This window comes from Micromesistius poutassou (genome assembly GCF_964030765.1).
Source record: "Micromesistius poutassou genome assembly, chromosome: 7".
Classification (NCBI taxonomy): domain Eukaryota; kingdom Metazoa; phylum Chordata; class Actinopteri; order Gadiformes; family Gadidae; genus Micromesistius; species Micromesistius poutassou.
Genome location: NC_140277.1, coordinates 10,453,248 through 10,477,806, shown reverse-complemented (window position 1 = coordinate 10,477,806; position 24,559 = coordinate 10,453,248). Strand labels below are relative to the sequence as shown.

The following is a 24,559-nucleotide window of genomic DNA, read 5'->3' as shown; positions in this document are numbered from 1 at the left end:
CTCATCTCAGTCGTCGTCTCGACAACACCGACATTGTTAATTCAATTCCCACTGCTACTTGTTTGCTGCTTTCCGCTTTACCTACACACTCTTCGGCTATGGCAACGTTGGCGGCGAACCGGGGGATGGATTTCAACAGCATGGCTGCGGCTGCCAGGGAGCACACCCAGGCTGTGACCAGAAACTACATCTCACAGCCCAGGCTAAGTATGTAATGTTACTGCTAGCTCCCGGGCTAAGAAGCTAATCCAGACTAGCCGTGCTGACGTTTACAGATAGACATTGTGTCATTATAAATACATCGACAATCTATCGAGTGCATTGGATGTGTAGAGCCACAGTGAAAGTCAATACTGCAGTGTTCTAATGTTTTAATCCTGCATCTTGTTTTATGATTTTGTAACATTGCGAGTCATTCATCTGAGTATGCTAGCAGGTTCCAGTCGGCCTTGGATCGGCTTTAGCTCAACGCAATCTTCAGATCTGACACGATGCAGTGTGTTGATATTAAGATTGCACATTGTTGCTGCGTTTCATTCAGTATTGAGTAAAACGCGCTGATATCGTGATTTGTGATGATGATGATGATGATGATGACGATGAAGGTGTACCAGCTGGTATGACTCGGCCTTAATTTGTGTCGTCTTATCAAGTGCACATCACAAGGATTAATTGACACATCCACAACCGTAGATTATTTGACCATGGTTCTGATCGAATTAGCTGTCTGTTCGTATGTTTGACCGAAAACGCATCATTGCAGTTTCTTTCTAAACGCAATAGGGGGGGGGGGGGGGGGGGGGGGGGGGCGCTCATCATGTGCGCTCATTATGTGCGCTCATCATGTGACCGCATCACGTGAGAGGCACAAGACCTCTCTAGTTGTGACACAAAAAAAAGCTATTTCAGGCTTTTTCTACATGGTTATATTACAAAAATGTTACTTTAAAGATACAATAATTTGCCTAACTAATGTATGGGAGCAATGTTGGTCATTTTAATATATGTTGCCTACTATATTGAACTATATTCAGTAGCTTCAAATACCAAGAGACATTTTAAGGCTTAAGTAGCCTACATTAATTGCATGCAAATGGTAGTTTGTATATTACCACTAAACATGGATATTAATTTAGCTAAATAAGTCATCAGAATTACATTTATCTTGTATTTTTTTGTATTCTTTCAGTGCACTAAATTACAGGCCTATTGCCTAGCATTAAACCAGACAACCTTTGAAACAATTTCACTGTTGCAGACAAATGTGTGAAAAATCTCGATAGTTAGCCTATTTAACTTATATTAAACACGTTTAATATCCTCCATCCTGGCTTCTAGCCAATGTTTAAAGTCATTTGAAACACAATTGGCATTCTTCACAAAACCTCGGGTACAGCTGCTGAAACCAATCATGTGACCCGATGTTCTTGGCTGTGCCGGTGACTGGGTCTTGTCATCTTAACCTCGCCAAGACGTCAAGCTAGCGTTGATGAACCATCATTTAAACTGCCATCTACAGTGTTGATCGTGCTGAATATTTGATGTACGCTGCCATTAGATGAAAGGTTAGCATTAATCATTTGAAATAACCTCTGTCCTTTCTGCTGCTCACCCACACACGCACAACTTCTTAAAGTTTCAACTGTGACTTTTTTTCATTTCTCTTTTCTTGGTGTTTTCGTCTTAACCTAGCCTCTGTGACTTTATTGCTTCCATTACATCCATTTTCTAAATGTTCCCTCCGCACGCGTATTTCTATATATACACAGATTATCTTTCATACTCGTCGGTTGGCACTTTGCCCATGTATCCGCACGTCTCGTGGATATTTGGCCTGTTCCTTGTTCAACCCCTCTGTGAACATAGACTAAAAGCCTTTTAGCAAAGTGTAGGCTCCAAAATGACTTAATGGTGCTGCTGCCATCTCGGAGCTAAGCTGTGAAGATGGTGTATGCAGAATCCCCCCTTCCCCCCCCCCCCCCCCCCACACCCACCTCTACTACTACCACCACCGCCATCAGCAGCAGCAGCAGCTCCTCCTCCGACCTAAAATGCCTTCAACAAACATTTTCGGTGTTATAATTTCATATGCCAGAATGCTGGTCATTTTCTTGATACAGCCATTGTGCGGTAGCACTACATCCAGATGATGAGGCAGTCATTTGAAGATGATATCGGCATGTGTTCAATGGACATTGGGTTTATGTAGGTTTTATTTTGCGTCCCCTTTCTTTTGGTCCATTTTTGCGTGGTTTTATAATATGTTGTCCTTGGGTTGATTTTTTTTTTATTTGTTTCGATCAGGTTTTATATGAATGGTGGACAATGTAATATTATTGCTTACGAAATATTGGATAGTGATAAAATAAATGTGGATTATCGAAATATTCAGTTTTGTAGTCTAAATTAATTAATGTATGGCCTTTAACTGGCCATGACTAGCCTTAATGTGAGGCTATACCAACTTGCTTATACATTAAAAATAAATTACCTTCTCATGTATTCATTTTCGGTGAATGTATTAGCTCTATATACTCTAACATTATTTAATGTCAGAAAAAAATGAATAAACATCAGAATAATAAGTGGAAGCGGTAAACCGAATGTGTCGATTGACATTAATTATTAAGTAGCATTTTTATTTACTATGAACTACTGCACCACTTATTAATGTTATTATGGATTGTTTAAATGTTGCTTTTATTCACTTAACACCCCATAAGAGACATGGGAATAATTGTTAGTTAAATATGATCTGCTGGACTGGAAGAGGAGTTCTATAAGAGGAAGTATGTGTCAGTAGTCTCTTTGGTGGGTTAGAAATAAACAAATAAAAGCCTTATCATCGGCATAAGTCATTTCACATTAAGAGCCCTTTGTCTCTAGGATGTCAGATGCTACAAAGGCTATTAGCCTAGGAAATGGGCTTCCATTGTTTTAGTGTTACATTCTGTCATTTGGAGATCTGAAAAGACACGGAGCAAGGCGGCGTGCCTCTGCGTGAAGAATTAATTAGCAGTAATGATGTAGTCACAATAAACCAATGTCTCGTCTGTCACCGGCAAAGTCTTTTCTATCAAATGGTTTCTGAACACTTCTATAATCTACATTCTAATGAGTGCTAAGCAGCTAGCTTGTCAGCAGTGGAAACCGGCCCATGTGGGCGGTTGTCATTCTCCCTGTGAAAGAAGATGAAAACGCAGATCAGAAGATGTGACACTAATGTTGTTTTTGCGTGAGGGGAAACCAATCCAAACGAGCGCTATACATTTACCTATACCATTCTTCGTAAGTCTATTCCCTCTAGCGTTGTTTCAGAGTGGTTTAGTGGAGCAATACTTTGTATTTCAGCAGCCATATTGATGATTACTACTCTTTCTCAACTTCCCCTTAACCAGTTCACATTTGTCAGTCTAGAAATGTCCTGTCTTTTCAAAGTGCCGTTTTGTAATTTTGCAACATGGAAAGAACAGTTTATATATTTTGTAATGATATTGGTACTTCTAAAAACATTTTGGGGGCTCTTAGTAATGTGAAAGCACTTTTTTGTTGAATACAATGCAACAGTTCTTGAAAATTGTCCCTGGCCCTCAAATGGATCAATTCCAACACACTTAAACACATAATTCTTTTCAACAAAGTGTTATCCTCATCACAGGTGAAGGTGCTACTGAAGCGATAGAATTGTTTATCAAGAAACTACTCTACCAGTTTTATACACAAGATATCAGGATATTTTATAACCCATTGGTGGAATCGATGCACTGGGTGATCATAAATGTGTTTTCAACACATTGTTTGGAACTAAGGTCAGATGAGTTGCTTTTATGAATTCATACATATTTATGGAACATATTTCAATATGTTCCATAAAACTGGTACGTCTTGTGTCAGCATTTTCTAGGCACAGATCTTATAAAACATTTGCTTCCATTTCAACAACAACCTTCACAAATCTGAATCACGGCTGGCTTTTAGCAAAAAGGGCTAAATAGTGGCTAATGCATCCCTCTTAGTTTCAAGGGTAACTAATGGAGAAAAGACAAAGATTCTGTTCAAATGCCCATCTTCCATGTTTAGTTTACATAGATTTTTCCATTGAATCCTATGACCATGGTCAAGTATGATTTGTTTGTTGCCGTGTATGAAGCCTATTCATTGCCATCTGGTCTAGTAGTATTACGCAGGGCTTTTGGTTTCATCTGTAACATTTCAGAGGTGGTTGTAGCGGCAAGGTTCTCCTCTACTGAGAAGAGGTGCTAGTTCTCTTGCCAGTCCTCCCGATCCTGGTTTATCCTAATATCTAGCCATTTGCTTGGTTGATGGAACCTGAAGCCACCGTCACTAAAGCCCAAAGCATACAAAGCGCGAATTCCACCTCATATTGGTAGCAAGACGCAAAGAGTTTTAACCAAGTAAAGCGTACGTTAATTTGAAATAGAACACTTCAAGTAGGGCATACTTTTTTATTTTATTTTTTGGCCCGTCCTATGTAATCTGATTTGGACTTGAACTTGAGAGTATTAATATACGTTTATATCCATATTCATCACCATTGAGGACCTTTTGTATCATGGAAAATGGCAATTATTTTCCCTAACAATAGAAGCGCTTGAAAAATAGTTTTGGATTGTTTGGTTTTAAACTCCTAATAGAGTAGGTGCTGTCCTTGTACCAAAAGGCATGATTTGAATGTATTCAGCCTTGGTGATCCTACCCCCCCCCCCCCCCCCCATTTCAGTATCTGTCCTGTTGAAGGTTGCCTAACTTTGTTGAGCATGTGTCGCTCACATATTTCTATTCATTTTCTCGTCTGTGGGATAAGATTCCTTTCGTTGGCTTCCAGATGAGCCGTTTTGGCCATGGTTTTTGGAGTGCCTCAATTGCTGCGTAGCTTTTTAAATGCATTCCAGCCCTGACTTATAAGATGCTGCAAGAAACAATGGGGAGAATTAGCCAATGTTGAATTATCTTCCGGATAAAGTAAGAGGCATTGTATTTAAAACACTGTCTAGTGGTGTCGTGGACAGTTAGTAAGGATATTGAAATCGAACACACTTTCAGTGTCACGGCCTAAACCTTGCACACCGTTTCTATTCTATTTCAGATGTCCTACATATTTTTTTCATCACGCTTTCTTTTCCCTTTTTACTGAATTATTATGTTTGCAAGCTAATCAAATTATTAGCACAGGTCAAAACCTGTGCATGGCTGCAAGGACATATAATAAAAAAACAATTATCCCAAGATATCTTTTAGTTCCTTGAGTTGATTGTTTCTTGGATGAACCTTATCTTATACAGACGTGGTCAACCCCAGTGAGGGGTGCTGACTTCAGTGGTCAGAAATGTGCCAGTAAGGTGTTGAAAGTTAAAAACAAAATCCACCTCAAGTTGACCCCTCCAAACCAATTAACGGGGGGTGGGGGGGACAACTACATGGAATTGTCAGTTACAAGTCAGAAGTATTGGAAGTTCTTCACACTTGTAATTCTGTCTTAAGGTCCATGTATTTTACGCATCACTAAGTTGGGTCGGTTTTGTTGACTCATTTTAGGGACTTTTTTTCCAGGCTTATTTCCTACCTCCGCACGGACGAGACTGTCCCGTGTGCATGTTTGTTGCGTGCAACCACGTGAGCTGGCGCACTACACCGTCATTGCTCTGCTTTGTACTGCTCGCACACTGGCAGAGCCGTACCCCCGCCACCCCCTTCCCACCCATCCACAGCCCACACATCCCCACGGTTGCTACCTCTTTCAGCTGTGATTGAATTGTGTTGGAATCCTGTGTGCCTCTTTTCTCCTGGCACTTGAATGGCCCCTTTCGTTTTTCACACCGCCGTGTCCTTCGGGGTGCGAGGTCAGGCTACCAAAACAGCTTCTAGTGGCGGATTAGGACCAATTAACGTCTGGGTACACAAAGGGCCGTGGCAGCTGAGCGGGCCCCGCACGGTGACCCGCGGGGCCGTGGCATGCCTGGCCCACGGAACGCCCCGCTACTTGGGCTCAAGGAGCCTGCGAGGGGCGGAGAAAGTTTTTTAAGCCTAATGGGAGAAATGTTGCCTCTTCACACTGTAAAAAGAAAAGAGAACCAAGTTGGTTATCTTGTGGAATAAGGGATAACCCCCTCCCCCTTTCACCCCTTCATCCCCCATTTTCTTTTTGGTTATTTTTTTCTTCCTATGCGTGGTGAATAGAGAAAGTAACTGTGCATATCCTTTTAAGAGGCAGTTAGTTTCGTGCTGGTTAATGGGTAGAGCGTAAGATGGTTAAACTCACTTGTTTAGAAGCTTTGTTTATTGTATTGATGTGTACAATAAGATGGTATTTAGTTGGGAAATCCTGGATTGTATGTGCAGAGTGAATATGTGTTTTTATGTTTAGCATGAAGTAATCAATATCTGCTTGAAGTAATCAATGTTTCTAATCAAAGTCTGCCATAGCTCTATAGCAAGGAACTTGGAAAGGAAATGTCCTTGATGCGTAGCCTTTCCACCAGCGTGTTAGTGCTCCTGTTAAAGTCATGTTTTCGACTTTATTTCAACTATTGCCACCAGTGTATTTCCAGACCTCCTACAGTTAGAGTGCTGTGGTTTTATGGATTTCTAAGTGGCTTCACCGTAATTAGGAGGCTGCAATTTTCGACATCATCATCACCGTTATTATTAGTGTGCAGTAAATAGTCATATGTATGTCTTTTAAGATGAATGTGCAATTATTTGGGTAAGTGTAGCTATTAAGTCCATTTATGAATGTTGTATGGTAACCATTTCGCAATGTAGGGGAAAATAAGGCGTTCGAAAGAGTCAACAAATTGTCTGGATTTTCATATATTTTTAAGTGTGTTAAATCACGCGGTGTATACATTAGTTCTGATAATGGCTGTCATTTGATGTGGATAAACATGTCCATCATAGTGTAGGTCATCTCTTGCCGGGGACCCTTGATGCATGTAATCCATTTAGTAACGTTTCCAATATTGGAAAATGATCGTTGTGGATTTTTATTTCCGGTCAGGTCACGTGTTTCTTTTACGTACTGTTTAAATAACCTTCACAAATCCGCTCATCGTTTTAGCTCCTATCACTTTCTTTAACTTTTTTTTTTTTTTGTACAAGACTATGCTTGTAGAAATCAAACATTACATCTAATGGCCATAATACGGCTGGTTCAAATAATATATACATTTCACTGTGTTCAGGGTAGTGTCGTGTACACTCAACATCTATACTTTCTTTCACTAAAAACATTGAATAAATGATTAGACGCCTTCTGGCCTATAAATACTGTGTTCAGGGTAGTGTCGTGTACACTACCCTGAACACAGTATTTATAGGCCAGAAGGCGTCTAATCATTTATTCAATGTTTTTAGTGAAAGAAAGGATAGATGTTGAGCTCATTCAAGAGGTGTCTTTGGATGTCTGAGTTGTATGACTCATTAGCCTAGTCTCGGTGACTGAACAGTACAACCTCGAAATCCCCTCCAGCTGCAGGACACTAGTTGTAGCGGGGGTCGACAGACAGATGTTTATCCTGTTACTAACGCCTGTTTTCGGATTCACAACAATGAACCACCCCCCCCCCCCACTACCCTACTTTAAATGGTGTGCCCCCCTCTTTATTTTGCTAATAAGGGTGAAATGCAGGTGTGTGTTTGTCTGTCTAATTAAAGACGTGGGGAAGGCCCCCCCAGCAGGGCCTCGCCGGGCCCTCACGCCTTTGATATCGGCCACCACCAGACTGACAGTTCACACAAAAAATATAAAGACCCCACAAGAACATGATGAACGGAAGACAAGGTGGTTACTATGCCAACCAAGAGTGCTAAGACGGGACAGACCGATGGTCGATCTTCCCCAGTACCGCACGTTTGTTTGTTTGTTGTTAAAATTGCGAAACGCTATGCTGTGTAAAAGCATTTTCAACATTCTAGGCTATGGTCGATAAAATTAAACTTTTGGTAAATGCATTTGTTCCTCATATTTAAAAAAAGTAAAAACTCAGAACTGAGTGAATAATAATCTCACCATAAGTACTGTGATTATTTCATAATATGATTATTTTTGTCAGTGTACTCATGGTAGTTGTAAAGCACAGACGTAGTGCATTTTAAAGTCTTGACTAGTTTCTGGATCCCCATCTACAGTGATAATGTCTAGACCTAGGGTTCTTACTTGCTAGTATTATGTGGTGCTAGGAGTCTGTATTAACATTGCTGAGTGTCAGCAGTGTTAATACTGCTTACATTCTTCAGTTTTTGAGAAAAGGAATCCAACCAAAACTTGCAAAGATGACCCGACCTGATACACTTCTGCCTTTTTATGACGCATTTTAGCCTGAAATCTTTTATTTGTTACAGACCATTATTAGGTTTTTATAAAATGTCTGGGTGGACTGCAAATGGGGTCACCCTTTGTGGCACTCAAAATAGTTTAAAATAAGCTCTAAGTTGAAGAGGCCAACGTTAACATGGCAATATATTTCAAGTAGATGTGTCAAGGTGTAATCTTTCCTCTTAACACATTTGGTTTGTACATAATAGTAGGCTTGAGGTTAATTTGACTCACCATCTGGGGTTGTAACCGTTGTTTGTTCTGTAGTCTGCGGGGATGCCATCGGAGACCTGGCCCTAATGTACATTGTACTTGCCATGAATTTTTCCGTGACATTTGCCTTGCCTTGACATTTGGGCAGGGAAGTGCATATGAGCCATTAAAATATCCCTGGGAAAGGTCAGTGTCCGATTAATAATGCAGCAACTATCGGCTAAGACCGCTTATTACCATGTTGATTGAGGGCTGTCATTTGAACCCGTGGGCAGCCTGAGAAATACTGTGGATACACCCTTTGTCATTAAATGCTGCTTTCCTGTGGCCTTTTGAAATGAAATCCTTAAAAACAGACTCTCCCTTTTGTTTCAGCTTACTCTACGGTTTCTGGTGTCAATGGACCCCTGGTGATTCTAGATAATGTGAAGGTGAGTCTGAATAATTCTTGTCCTTTTTTATCAATAAATTGTTTTAATCTGTCTCTAATTGGCATGTTTTAACATTTATGTGATTTCCATTTATTGCATCCCCATTCACAGCCATGTACATCCCTGCATGTCAGTTGATATGCACGATACTTGACACAGAACCAAATGCTTAAAATTACAGCGAGGGTTCAGAAGGTTTTTGGTGCTTTCGATATTTTGTAATAGTAATCTAAATGATGAGGATGATTAATCATGGGAAGAATCTTATGATCTCTGGGGTACAAGTCTCTTTTTGAATCGTTAATATTGGTGCCAAATTGATTGGTCCATTCCACCCAATAACAGCAGTCCTATGCCCTGTTTTGAATACCGCCCCTTTCATATGAATGGTTGTTTTTTGGTTTCTCTGGGCGTTATCAATGGATTAATCCACTTTGGTTTTCTCTTAATCCAGTTCCCCAGATATGCTGAGATTGTGCACCTGACCCTGCCTGATGGAACCAAGAGGAGCGGGCAGGTTCTGGAGGTCATCGGGAGCAAGGCTGTCGTCCAGGTGACCACCCTAGTACTACCCTAGTACCACACTAGTACCACCCTAGTACCACCCTTTACCATGTAATGCGATGGTTCCAGGGTTCTTGGTTCAAGGTTCTTGGTTCTTGGTTCAGTCCACCAGGCATCCGTGAGCAAGATGCCCCCTAATCCCTACCCACTCCATAATGACCTTTATCTGAATTCTCTAAGTTGCTTAAGTGTTTATTCAATTACTAAATATTCACACTAGATACTACTATCCTAGAAACAGATTATGTCATGGATGGAAGTTCCATATTCAGAAACAATAAATCCAGATACCTTCCTAAATAACTAATTAAATAATAATCAGGATATAATGCATCATTATAGAGCAGGTAGTGGCTGGATTTCTTGCACCAAGATGAGACTGCAGGAGCCGTCGTACTCTTTGCCAGAAAACAAATCCTTCAACGCAGCAATTGGAGAGTGGGAAGATTGGTTTGTTCTTTGGGTGTTTATCTGTTTCATGCGTCATGGGGCTCATCATGACTGTGTTCTACAGGTGTTCGAGGGGACGTCGGGTATCGATGCCAAGAAGACGGCCTGTGAGTTCACGGGCGACATCTTGCGTACGCCAGTCTCTGAGGACATGCTGGGTAAGATCACACCATATCCTCTGAAGAAAACAAACCACAATAGTGTTCACCTCAGCATCGACTCACTGTTAGATCCCTGCTGAAGATCCTTTCCCCTGAGCTTTTCATAAGGGCCCACCATGCCCTCTGTCAGTTCTACACTGCTGATGCCCAGAAAGCTGACATTGACAGCACAGCGATGGCCGATTGTGCCGAGCTCTCTGTGTTGTGTTAGTTCTTCTTGGAATCCTCTTTGGTGCTCAGAAGACTAAACGGCTGAGGTCAGTTTGATGCCAGATCCTTCTTCTGAATGCTAAATGTCTCTTAACGTTTTGGGCGATGTGATCGTCGGCATACAGCACAAGACTGTGAGCTGAATAGAGGGAGGAAGTAAAGTCCCCTTTGTTGCTGAAGCATCATTAAGGATGGCCGTGTATTGTGTATGGAGCTTTAGCTGCACAACTCTGGTTAATATAATATAGATAATATATTTTTGGTGATGATGGCCTTACGTGAAGAATATAGTTTTTAAGTAGCATTAGAATTAAGAAACATGGCCAACCTCATTGTTTGCTTTAATGTTACTGGACAACAATCCATTTACGAAGAACCTTGCCTCAAATCATAGCCTCTTTCTCTAAAATGAAAAAAAAAAAAAGACCACTTTAATCGGGCCTGGTCATGGTCCGTAGAAGTACAACACGTTGATGTCCAACGTGGTGATCCTCAAGTAAAATTGTTTTGTAAAAGATGTTCTGTTCTGTCAATATTGGGAATCTCAATTGTGAACCATTGTAATATAAACGGTTGTTAGACATAAAAGACACGATTTTCAGAGTATAATTGTAATCACTGAATGATTTTAAAAGTGAAACCAGTGAAACAAAACCACTAACGGTAAAGCTTTACATTGTGTTTCAATGTAAAATATCAACGTTTACAAATTTGAAAGTCCTTCCTAGATGGAATTTAACTAGACAATTACTATTCTTCCCGATCCCTTCCATCATGCTTTTATACTAAAACAATAATTTAATGTAATAAATCTGTACTTACTACCTTACCATCCAACCTATTATATAACGTCTCAATACTTACTCTTTTTTTTTTTTTTTTTTACCAAGAACACCCCAGCAACTACCAAGAACACCCTAGCAGGCATATACAAGACCCTAGCAACCATTCAATATACCCTAGCAACCACATAGAAACCACCCAGAACAGCATAGCAGCCACTAGGCTTGGGAGATATAACATTTGTCATACCTTCCTGACATTTCATCAGGGTATACGGTGTATATGAATGTATTTGTTCAAAAAGAAAAGAAAGGTAAAAGCTGAGCTCCTGGTGATAAGTCGTGATGGCATGTATGATGTTGTATAGCCGCCAATGCCTACAAATTTACTTCTTCTAATAATAAATCTGTATTAACCCTAGAATATTCAATAGATTGGAAATAGTGTCAATATAGAACCCAGTGGTAACCATCATACAGAACACCTCCCATTGCACCCTAGCAACCACCTAGAACACCATAGGAACTACCTAGAACACCCTAGCAACAACCCAGAACACTAGCAACTGTGCAGACCACCCTAGCAACTATCAAAACCCAAGAAGCAACAAATGGCACACTACTGCAGCACTACTGAGAATTTCAATATACCAGCTACATCAAGCTGCACACCACAAGTCCTTTAGAAATTGTACTTTTTCTAGTAAAACATGCAACACCACCACGAGGATCAACTCAGACCTCCCTGTCTGTTTCAGCTGTCTCACGCATAATGGGCTGATTGGGTGTGGAAGCATCATCAAATTTATTTCATTATAAAAAAAAAAATATATATATATATTCATATGGAGCCTCAACCTCCCATGATGGACATCTTTATTCAGCCAATCACCACAGGTCTGATGTTCAAGGCTTCCCTCTCTTGTTTGTCCCCAGGGCGGGTCTTCAATGGATCAGGGAAACCCATTGACCGCGGGCCCACTGTGCTGGCCGAGGACTATCTGGACATCATGGGTAAGGTTTCTCCCAGTCGACAGGTCTGTTGTCTTTTGCTCCTGACTTTAGTGAGCTTTATTAGGGAGCCCTTAATGCACACTTTGTGTGCTTTAAGGATTGAAGCATACCCAAAAAAACGTGAAAAGTAACAGGACGGGAGTACGCGCACCCCCACTCGCTGTTGGAAATGATTCTCTCGGTTGGTACTCTGTGGGCCTGGTCTTTTCCTGCTGCTCTGCCCAATTGAATGGCGCCGCATTTGTTCTATGAATTTAAACGCATAATTTATATGTATGTATTTAACATTTGTAATCAGTCAAACGCTTCAAGATGCTCTTTATTAAGGGTTTTTGTAATGGTCTGATGTGAATATCTTGCGTAAGCAGAGGGACTGGAGCTTTATGTCTAAACAGAGACCGCCATCTGTTGGATTTCATAGATGCAGTATGTTGTTATAGTTGGTACTATAGTTTGAGTTAAGCCTGTATTATAGTATATTAGGCTGATGGTAGCCTATATTTCCTTTCAAATAGAATGCAGATTCTGGTATGAACGGACATGCACATTGTCACTTAGTGGAGGATCTGTGCCTCGCCTATAGAAAACTGTTTGATACCCTGGAATACTTTTTACTCCTTCTACTCTAAAGGATTCTCTTATATAATTATTATTTCTGAAAATTAAAGCATTCATCTTTGAACCAAAGCATCATAGAAAATTAAGACGTACTGCAGGATGAATTGCTGCTTGCTTCTTGCTGTAAGGACACATTTTTAACTAATGTATTATACTAATTTCCACTTATGATGAATGAAGTTATGCCGCCAAAGATTCAGTATTGTGGATGAATGGATTTAAATGACCCTAAAGCAGACCTCGGTGTTGCCTTTTTGCTATACTTCATTGCCAATGTCTTGACAAAGAGCTGAATGGGTTTTAAGGAAAGAATGGCGTTGTAACATAAGGCCAATCGTGAAGGTCCCCTCACTTACACCTACAAACCTGGCCTTTAAATCCCTGCGACAATGTGTTGCAGTGATCAGCACTGGAGGAATGTGTGTTGGTGTTTTAAAACATGCAATGGGGTTGACCGTATATCATGAGGGGGGGCAGGGACCAATGTGTTGTTATCTGAAAGGAGGCCGGAGGAACGCTGTAACAGCTCACCTGTGCTCTCCCCCCGTGGTTCTTCCAGGCCAGCCAATCAACCCCCAGTGCCGTATCTACCCGGAGGAGATGATCCAGACCGGCATCTCCGCCATTGACGGCATGAACAGCATCGCCCGAGGCCAGAAGATCCCCATCTTTTCGGCTGCTGGTCTGCCCCACAATGAGGTGAGCCGACGGGGGGAGTCTTGGTTCTCTAAATACGTAATGCCTCTAAATAAGTAAAACTGAAATTGATATTTTTTTGTTGTAAGGAGTTGAAGGATTCAATTAAAAATGAAGTTTAGCACAATTTATTAAAAATAGTGTAGCAAATGGAAGTTCTTTGGATGAGGGCGATTATGATAAGTGGGTGGACATTTTTAATGCACACATGTTTCGGGGGCATTAGCTTTTCATCTGTGACCGATAACTAAAAGTAGGCTATCACTCTTTCAGAGAAAGTTAGTATCCCAAACGAAGATACATCTGCACATAAACAAGTCATCAATAGCAACCTTTATTCACGTACAGCCTGCAGGTAACTATTAGCCTGTAATGATCAATACATGTATTGGATAGAGATAAGTCTAGCTCTATGAATATAGTGTACAACAATGAATGCAATAAAAGGATTGTGTGTTGAGAAAAGAATTGTACAGTGTCCATGGTGACTATGACGAAGATGCCCGATTGTGATGGTTAAACTGATTTGTTCGAAGGCTAAAGGTCCTTTCACATCTAATCCATCTGTCTTTTTTACCAGCTGGATACTTATCGGAAAATGCTGCATTTTTGCGTCACATCCACGTTTTATTTATATTTTTCACTGCAAGTCTGATTTAGAAGGACCCTAAAGCAGTCAACAATCGACTGTGGTGAGATACAACTTAATGTCACTTGAGTTAAAGCGACATTTCTGAAAAGCTGAGCATTCACCATTGGCATTCACCACTGGCCTCAGTTAAATCCATTTTTTGTAATTGGTTTCATCTGCAATATAACAATGATCTTGCGACATCGTCATATCTTCTGGGAACTCCCTGGGAAGAGGTAGATGTTGGGCACAGCAGGAAGGGGAAGTAGTCCAACTCCTCCAATCCCTGGTCACAAGATGATTTGTTCTGCATCCTCTTTACACAAGAAATTAGTTAAAAATACCATTCAAAGTCTAACTGGGGGTTGCTTCGATTGAAGCATAAAGAAATTTGTTTTCCTCTCTCACTGATGTTTCAAACCCTCATTTTCACGGTATATATTCTCATCTTGAGTAATTTGCACTTCATTTTGTGACAATAGTATACCAGTGAAAGACGATGAACAATATTATTGAATTGCTGTTGCTGTTTTTTTATCCAAAAAAATTATATTTTATATATATATATATATATATAAAAAACAAAATGTATAGTATACTAGTGAAATAGTATTAAAATAATGCAAATTGCCATCCCTTGTACCTAAAATGAAAAACTGAAACAATGGCATAAACTGTCAGATTGCCCCTTTTCAGCTTTTGTGTCAAATATCCTCCTTGCTCTTTATGTCTGTCCAGGGCAGACTTTATGCATGTTAGGCATGTAGACTTTATGCATGTTAGGCATGTAAGCTCATCCAACAGCCTCATAGAAAATTGTCTCCCCGTAACTTGTTCTTGAATATTTTTTGTTTCCTTTTTTATTGACTACACCAAGGATCTTTCTGCTAATTCAAGACCTTTTTAATATTTATTTTTTATTTTTGGCATAGGTATTGAAAAGTTACGTGAGACAAGTGCAAATTAGAGTAAGACGACAAGTATTTAGCTGAAGAAGGTGAAGGATCCATTGATTGCCCTCGGGATACAATGTGCAGATGTCAAGGAGGTCATTTAATACCAAGATGAAGGCTAACTTTAGAAATGGCTCCAAGGATGGCGCTGAAGGCTACAGAGGGACCCTTTTTTGAAGTTGGTTAGAACAACATTGATTTAGTTGAGCTCTTCAATGTTCTCTCATTGAATCTGAGACACACTAGACTACTAGAGCTAGTTCTCTGGTCTTGAGCCTCTTTAGCTTGGAAACAGTTTTACAGACTGGCGGTTTATCCGGCTCCCTCTTCACACTCCCATCTACCATTCACACCTCGCTCCCCAAGGGCGGGAAATGAAAGCAGTTAACTGGATCAATGTCCTGCTCAGGCATTGTTGCCGCTGCCAACGTGCGGAGTAGGTAAAGCCTTGTTCTCGATGGCTTCTAGCCAAAGTCAAAGACACAGCTCTGGAATACTTTTGAGAACGTGATTCCACCGCAAGACCTCCCTGACCAAAAAATATCTTCAATTTTAATCCCAGACGGCGTCTTGTCTTTTCTCCCGTGTTTAACTTCAACGGAAAATGGCTGCAGAATTTTTGGCACTCATAAATGAAGGGAGGGGATGTGTGATGCATGTGTCTTACTGTAAACCCAAAGTGGGGTTGGCTTGTCGGTGTAATGATGTAGGCATGGCAGGGTTCAATAGCCCGGGAGTTGATGTTTCATTACCTAGATGTCACAGAGGGTCATGTCGCCGACAACTCCCTCCTTCATGGACCAGGTGTGGGAGCTCAGGGTGCAAGTGGAGGTCAGAGTCTGCAGAACAGACTTGTAGATCAGACGGTGGAACCAAGGGCGCATTGCGGCTGTAGGATACCGATTCTTCACGGGTGTCGTGTGCTTGAAAATCATTTCCCCAGGGCAAAGCAGATGGCACGGTGTGGAGAGCACAATCAAATTCAAGATGATGTAACATTAATATATATAACTTTTGATTTTTTTAATATAACTTTTTTTGCAAGGCTTTTTATCCAAAGCCTTTCCTTGTGGTGAATTCAGATGCAGGTCATGTAGGAGCAGGCTATGGATTGGGGCATCTTTCTAGGTAGACTGCGGACACTGGGGATCGATCCTGGTACCTTTAGCCACTATGCTCTTTTATCATTGTAGTGTTTCTTCCCTTTGTTCCTGATGAAATCTTTTATCACATCTTCGCTGCTGAAAACTGCAGTTTTGAGGAACTGTCCATAGTATAGGTTTGTTTTACATCTAATACAAACTCCATGGTTTTTCAAAGGGCTGTCATTGAGCACAGAGCCTACTGACTCTTAAACTAAGCTTTTCTCTGCTCCCTCCTAGATTGCAGCCCAGATCTGTCGGCAGGCCGGCCTGGTCCAGAAGTCCAAAGACGTCATGGACTACACCTCTGAGAACTTCGCTATCGTCTTCGCAGCTATGGGGGTGAGAGACCGAGCCGTGGTCCATGGGAAAATCTCCTGCAGTCCCTCTCTTCTGTCTCTGTCTCTCTGTGGCTCTCTCTCTCTCCCTGTGTCAGTCAAGTCTGGCCTTTTGGGCATTAGAAACGTAGGTCTTCATTGCCAAATCACTCTCTCTCCACCACCCACCCTGGTCGTTCTCTCGCTCTCTCTCCTGGTCCTGTTTTTTGTGTTTGCAACACTAATCCAACCCTTCTTGACCCTCATTTTACACCCTGACAGTTTGACCCCGCCCACCCCCACCAGTTCCTTATTCATCAGGTGACTTGTGTGCCTCTAAGTCCCTCTTGTTACTTCTGGGCTCCTGAGCAGATCCCGCGGCTCAATCTGACCGCTGGCTAATTCAGCAGCCCTTTAGAACACCTTCACACCACCCGTATCGAGTTATCCCCCTCAGCTGCTGCTCTGTCTATTCTAATGCCCCTCGCTGCCGTCCTGACCTGGAGTTCACAAACACACACACTTGCAAATTCCACACAGTCATTTACGCACACTTGGACGGGGACACACACACTTGCACAACACACACACACACACACACACACACACACACACACACACACACACACACACACACACACACACACACACACACACACCTACCTTTTTAATCTGCCCTTTTGTTGGTAATCCATCAATTTGCACACCGCTGTGGAGAGACTGAAGAAGAGGAAAGCAGTTGAATATGAGACGACCAGGGGGTTAGGGGGCTTAGGGTAAGACCACCGAACACAGTATACTTTATACACTGTGCAGAGGACTGGGCTGTGGTAACCATACCTGCTTTGTGCAAGTGGAAACGTGTAGATTTGTGGAGTGATTACGTTATTCATAGGGCAGTGTTGTATTGTTCGTCGGCAGAGGTGTGTTCTGATGTTTTGCAAAACTACAATATCAGGTAGGATTGCTGTGTGGACATTTTGATGAAATTACCAGCGCGGTTCATCTGATGGGGAAACTTGCATTATTGTAACTGACAATCTTTTTTTTTTTTTTACATATATTTAATTACCAACCTGTTATTATTAGAAGGTAGAGCTTTTCGGTGTATTTCTGCTTCAATTAAACATTGAAATAGCTGCTAAATATGTTCATCATTTAAACCCTTCTTTATTAAAACCACCATTGAATTAAAAGGTTAGTGGCATCAGTAAAAGTTATTCTTGAGCTCTGCCCCCACTTGTCACAACCTCTTATTTCTATGGACGCAACGGAGTAGTTGGAGCGCCACCAGGGAAACCAATCCTGAAGCGAAACCCTGGAACATTTATGACATATTATTATAATTCCAGCCAGTTAGTTTAGCATCTCTATTGGTCTTGCTGATTTTCACAATGAATGGCAGGTTACTGCTACTGAAGTATTAAAATAATGCTCAAATATCCAAATACAAAACTACATAAGGAGAACTCCCTCATCCTATGATGGCCACCATTACCTCAACCGTAGCCTTGATTTGAAGCGCCGTTGGACTGAGGGATTACGACCTTACATCTTATTTTTTCCCTGGGCTATAACTGAGATATTCAGACGAAATGTAACCCAGCCTTCTATCTGTGGTATGCGCAAATATGCGAATACCACCACTATACCTGAGGCATTCGAATACCGAAATGGAGATCAGAATACCTATCTACACCAATGGTTGAAATTTCAGGGTCGGCACTATTGTGGTTATCGTATTTTTTTTGCATTTTCCAGGTCAACATGGAGACTGCCCGCTTCTTCAAGTCGGACTTTGAGGAAAACGGTTCCATGGATAACGTTTGCTTGTTCTTGAATCTGGCCAACGACCCCACGTAAGAGCCGCCATAACACCATTGCATGTCTGTATCACTGTATACTAACGCAGGCTAGTAACCATGCTTTGCGTATCATGCCCAGTGCCCGTGTTTGACGCAATTTCTTCTCCACCAATCAGCATTGAGCGCATCATTACCCCCCGCCTGGCGCTGACCACCGCTGAGTACCTGGCCTACCAGTGTGAGAAGCACGTCCTCGTCATCCTCACTGACATGAGCTCCTACGCCGAGGCCCTCCGAGAGGTAGGCCTGCTGATGTTTATTTATTAATAATGAATTGTCATAATTATGCAGCCGCCAGAATGTTTTATCATAGTGGAACGATCCATGGGTTCTTAACGTTCGTATCTCCCATGAAGTTGGTTTGGCAGGGTCTGTGTGTTTATATCTCTGAAGTACAACCGTTCTACGATGAGTGGGCTGAGATATATATATATATATATATATATATATATATATATATATACACACACTATGTAGAGACCTACAGTATATTGAGTTAAAAGAAAGCTAGTTTGTAGGTAGTGAGGTAGTAATCCCGTACCCCCCCACCGCCTTCACCACAGTATTTCCGTTTTAATTGTAGGGGATAAAGTGACCTTTATTTGGATATTTTCCAATGAAAGTAATAAGTAGTGAGGTTACTTTACGAATACAGTAATGAGTAAGTAAGTAATATTAATAAGTAACTAATTACTTTTTTTGAGTAACTACCCCAACACTGCATCCATCCACATGGATACCTTGGGCTATACCACTATGTACTAATCGCATGCTAGCAACACTCGTTCACATGAAAGGACTGGAGGGTGGAGCTATAGCTCAAGTTCTCAGTCCCCATGACTATTCTTGACATACAATTCAAATTTATTTTCTGACTACATGTAGAACATGCCCACCATAGATTGACGTGTGTGTGTGTGTAATGGTGTAGCATCGCTGTGTTCACTTAAACAGTAAAACACAACAAAGATCCTGAAATGATGAGGAGCAGATGAAGACCTAACTTTATAGTCTTGTAATGAAACGTAATCCCTCCATTGTGTGATGGGTGGATTTAGGAAGTCACATTCAGTGCATACCATGTCTTCTCCTTAATAGCGGTTCTCTTCCGATCCAAAGAGTTGCCAGGAGTTTGATTCCACACAGTTAGCGTTTGTGTGTCCAAAAGCTGCTTTTACTTTTAATGATGGTGTTTTTCGAAGACCCGCCTATGTCTGCGATCCAGTGAATACCGTCTAGGAAGGGGGTGAATTGACGCTCTCAGAGAGGCTACCTTAACCGCTGGTATGTATCCTCAACCACCACCTCTGTTCTCCAGGTGTCTGCAGCCAGAGAGGAGGTGCCCGGCCGTCGTGGTTTCCCTGGATACATGTACACAGATCTGGCCACCATCTACGAACGTGCCGGGAGAGTGGAGGGCAGGAACGGATCCATCACCCAGATCCCCATCCTCACTATGCCCAACGACGGTAGGGAAGAAGCCGTTTAGATGTGAATGAACCATGGTTGTTGAATGCACCACGGTTGAACCATTCAGTGCGTTTACATGACACTCAAGAAAGTCGACTTATTGGCTTAGTCCAACTATGATTGGATTACTAAGATGCATGTATACACCTTAGTCGAGCTATACTCGAATCGAATTGGGTTACTCATAGTCGAATTAAGACCCCTAGATAATGCAATTCATAGTCGAGCTAAGCGTGCATGTACGGAGACGAATTGGATTATGCGTTGAATTGCGTTCTGCTCATGCTCGAGATCTTTTCCCGGGGCCGTGAGCCGGAAGTAGAAGGAGACGATAGTCGTGTTGTTGTTGTCGACGTCGGATAAGGGATAACGAGAAACGGCCATTTAATTAAAAAGGTGGCGCAGAAGATGGCGGAAGCCGGTGAATGTAGTTACCCCCTATAATAATTGTGTCCCGGCCGCAGGTGCGCGCATGGCATGCATTCATTAAAGGTGGAAGCACACACACTCCGCTTCGATTTCACCCAAGGGTGAATTAAAAGTACATGTTTTTCTAAATGTGGGTCATCAACGAGGTTGTAAAGTAGTAACTTCGGGCACATCTGTCAAAATAAATGTTTTTTTCTCCCGACGTGTTTACCGTCTTTATTCATTCATTGCGCCGCAGCGGGGAATGCCGTATACGGACGGGCGGTGGAGGGGCTGCTCCAGCGGGAGAAAGATGTTTTCAGTAGACAGCTGTCAACTCACTTCGGGTCGGTGATTTATTTAAAAAGCTGGCGCAGAAGATGGAGGAAGTCGGTGTCGTGACAATGTAGTTGCCCCCTATAAGGAGTGTATCATCATCAACATGCATTCAGTACACACTACGCTTCGATTTAACCCAAGGCTGAATTAAAAGTACATGTTTTTCTAAATGTTGCTCATCAACGAGGTTGTAAAATAACTATGATCTTTATTCATTCATTGCGCTGTGGCCGAACTGATGGGGGTATTCTCTGATATTATGAATCTTACAGACTGCGTCGGGTTCTCAGACTCTCTGGTACTTCCACAACAAGTAAAGACTTGGGTTTATCTCGCCCATGGGGGAAAGGAATTGGGGGTAATGAACTTTGGCTTTGACTCTCTGAAGTCCAGATTGAAACGCGACATGGAGGAGAAAGCGATGTTTCAGCAGACAGCTGTCAGTTCACTTTGGGTCCATATCATTTCTCCGACGCTCCATTGTTCCTCTTGGTCGTATGCGGAGTTCTCTGCCGGCAGAGCAGCCGGAGGAGTCGGCATACGATCGAGAGGTCGGAACAATGGAGAGTCTGAGAAATGATATGGACCCGAAGTGAACTGACGGCTGTCTGCTGAAAACATCTTTCTCGAATGCCGCCTGAGTTTGTTGTTGCTTGTGACGTAAAGAGGTCAACCGGTGGCTCTATTACCACTAGTTGAAATGGGCACAGCGCCACCTATCGTACCGGGACATGACACGCTTCGGCCAATGAATCGATTTACTCACCGCCATGTATACGCGGACAATTGCAGTTGTCCAATTGAGGAGCATAGTCGAGTTATGGCTTTAATCGAATTAAGCTGTGCATGTAAACGTACTGAGTGGTATGAATTGGTAACATTGTCAATTCCCATCCATGGTGGTAAATGTACCGTGACTGTGGATTTTGATGCACTGCGATTGGTTTACATTGTGCCATGGTTTGGAAAGCACCATGGATAGGGGCCGACTGGTTTGAGGGAGGGGAATCCTAACTTAACAATCTCTGTTCCCTCAGACATAACCCATCCCATTCCTGACTTGACTGGTTACATCACTGAGGGCCAGGTGTATGTGGACAGACAGCTCCACAACAGACAGGTAACCTAAGAGAACTCTTTCTTATTATACCAGTATTTTACAAACATTTAGCTGCTTCTTCTGGTTAGGATTTCAGCAGTGATCTCTGGACTAGTTACCAGTCGTTGCAAGCGTGTTTTAAATCTGTGATTACGGCTCATTCATTCATTATTGCCCTCTTTTAAACATGGGATAAAGCAGACCTTTTCAGACTGTAATTGTGATGAAGTTTATTCTCAAGATGTACACAAAACCTCCAAGCTTTGAAAGGAGTTTGTTTGTGTGTTTTTACCTGCATGTAGATGTTTAATCGTCTTGTTCTTTGTTCAGATCTACCCCCCCATCAATGTGTTGCCGTCCCTATCTCGTCTGATGAAGTCTGCCATCGGTGAGGGCATGACCCGCAAGGACCATGCCGATGTCTCCAACCAGCTGGTAAACCTTCTGCTATAACATCACAACCATCCATGAAAGTTTGTCGCTTTATTTTGAGATCATGTTTTATTAAACATTATTTTCGTTAGTTATATACGTTATTTTAAGTTACAACTCATTTGATTTTAAATATAGAAATGGACTTCCGAACCATTGTCGTGATGCAGCAGTATGGATCCGTTACACCTTACCTTCCCTCCCTTCAGTACGCCTGCTATGCCATCGGGAAGGACGTCCAGGCCATGAAGGCTGTGGTCGGAGAGGAGGCGCTGACCCCCGACGACCTGCTCTACCTTGAGTTCCTGCAGAAGTTCGAGAAGAACTTCATTGCTCAGGGTGAGAGGGGGCGGGTCCATTGTCCTGTTTTTAGAACTGGTTTATATTTCTTTCAGTTCAAAAACGATGGCTTTTCTGCTGCTTCCAGAAACACATTTTTAAATCAAGTTTTAAATCAATTAATATTGGCATGTAATGTCACTGTCCAAGGTGACATATTGGCATCAAGCCACACTGAGTGATTAGTAGTTCACTTATGGCTATGAAGTGTTGAGGCAAAAAAAGAATTGTGTGTGCGTTTAGACTGTACAAGCAAAGTCCAAATCCATACCAGGTGAGCCCAAGTGAGGTCTGGACCCCAAGCTTGGGACACATGTATGGGTCTGCTTACCTCTGTGTCCTTGAAAGAACCCAACGCAGGGAGTTTTTCTGTGAAACTTAACAGAGAAGGTGAAAATGGACCTGTGGTGAAGCTGGTGTGACACAGGGTGTGCTTGCTGTTGTGAGCACACCCAACGCTGGTGTCGGAGCAAGCTTTTTACACCATTACCGTCGAAGTGTTGGCTGTCAACGATCATTGACACACTCACCTCGCCTGACCACCAGAGATGTATTTTTAGACTCCATTTCACCACTATATCGAGTGTGTGTTATTTGAACAGGACTAGGAAAGATTAAAAACTGAAAAAAGGTTAAAAAGGTTTGTTAAGCTAACAATGTTTTTAATCGTTAATAGTATTATTACAGCACCATTGATTTGTTTTTTTCAATTGACATTAAATCATTCAATCATTAAAATTTTTACTTTTGTCACTTCAATTTAGGTAGAAATATTAAAAATGTATATACTGCATGTCTGAGGAAATTCTAAAACATGGACTTGTTTGATTGGTTGATACCATCAAATAACAAGGTAGATCATCCTCGAGTCCCTTTCTAACAATGCCTGTGAAGGTCAGGGTGTGTCATTGGAGCCTCCCCATGACGACGGCGTCTAACTCCGTCCTCTCCGGCCCGTCTCTCCCCCCAGGCCCCTACGACAACCGGACGGTGTACGAGACGCTGGACATCGGCTGGCAGCTGCTGCGTATCTTCCCCAAGGAGATGCTGAAGAGAATCCCCCAGAGCACCATCGCCGAGTTCTACCCCAGGGAGTCCGCCGCGCGCCACTAAGGGGTGCCCCAAAGCCCCAGCCCCCTCTTCCACCTTCAACCATCCTCCCCCCTCGTTGTCTCTGGTTCTCCCGCTCTCGTTGTCTCACTCCCAGCTTCCCGACAATTCCGGCACGGAGGTTGTCCCACCACCCCCGACCCCCTTTCCCAGCCCCAGCCGTCTTCCTCTCTCTTCCTCCACCCTTAAGACACCCTTGATTGAACAGGGTGAGGCCCTCCTTTAGTGTAGCTGTAGTGTGGTTGGTACATGTTCAGCAGTCTTGTATAGAATGTAGCTTTGAATGTGAGATCTACATTTTTATTACAACAAGCAGTGTTTTTTTCCCCCGCTCCACCTCCAGAATCCTACATGGTTCCTTGTTATTTATTTGGGTTTGTGCTGGATTAAAAAAAAAAAATCTTGGTTGTTTATTGCAAGCTGTATGTATGTTTGTATGTAAAGGTTGGGGTTGTTTGCCGACGACATTCTCGAAACATTTCAGTGTTTGCAAGGTTTCCGGTACTGCTAGACTGTTTTGTTGAGAGTATTATGCATGAAGACCTGTGGTAGATAAGACATTTGTCTGTGATTTCAGATATTCAGATTTGGGTATGATCAGAGGTTTGTTATGCAAAGCTGAAGCCACGTTCAGATCACAAGCTCCATGCAGAATTGGTTTATTCCCTCGTCTTGTCTACACTGCATTTTCCCTGAATCCTAAAACAGTGGATGTTTACACTTTGTTTTGTTGTTTTGAGTGATTGTTATTGTAAAGGAAAAAAAAGGACTATATATATATATATATGATAAACATTCCCGTTTGTGTTTGAAGAAATCAATTGAATGTTGTCAACAGCTGTTAATTTGTGCGCTAACCTGTCATCGGATTAATTAAATTATATTCCAAAGTGTCCCGTGGTTTTGCGTCGTTCCTATGAGCAGATGTCAAACTGTACACTTTGACACTTGTTAACCTGTGTGTGCTATCGCTGTGGGCG

The 24,559-nt window shown here is 42.0% G+C and overlaps 1 protein-coding gene across 1 annotated transcript; it reads left to right on the top strand.

The window, feature by feature from the left end:
• Positions 1 to 24,472, top strand: atp6v1ba (ATPase, H+ transporting, lysosomal, V1 subunit B, member a). The gene is made up of 14 exons (XM_084470336.1): positions 1 to 207; positions 8,924 to 8,979; positions 9,434 to 9,532; positions 10,058 to 10,151; positions 12,083 to 12,160; positions 13,338 to 13,477; positions 16,441 to 16,542; positions 18,279 to 18,376; positions 18,499 to 18,622; positions 19,701 to 19,851; positions 21,637 to 21,719; positions 22,029 to 22,133; positions 22,340 to 22,469; positions 23,440 to 24,472. Exons 1-14 carry the CDS (start codon positions 99 to 101, stop codon positions 23,580 to 23,582), a joined length of 1,512 nt encoding a protein of 503 aa, XP_084326462.1. The 5' UTR covers positions 1 to 98; the 3' UTR covers positions 23,583 to 24,472.
• The last annotated feature ends 87 nt before the right edge of the window (positions 24,473 to 24,559 follow it).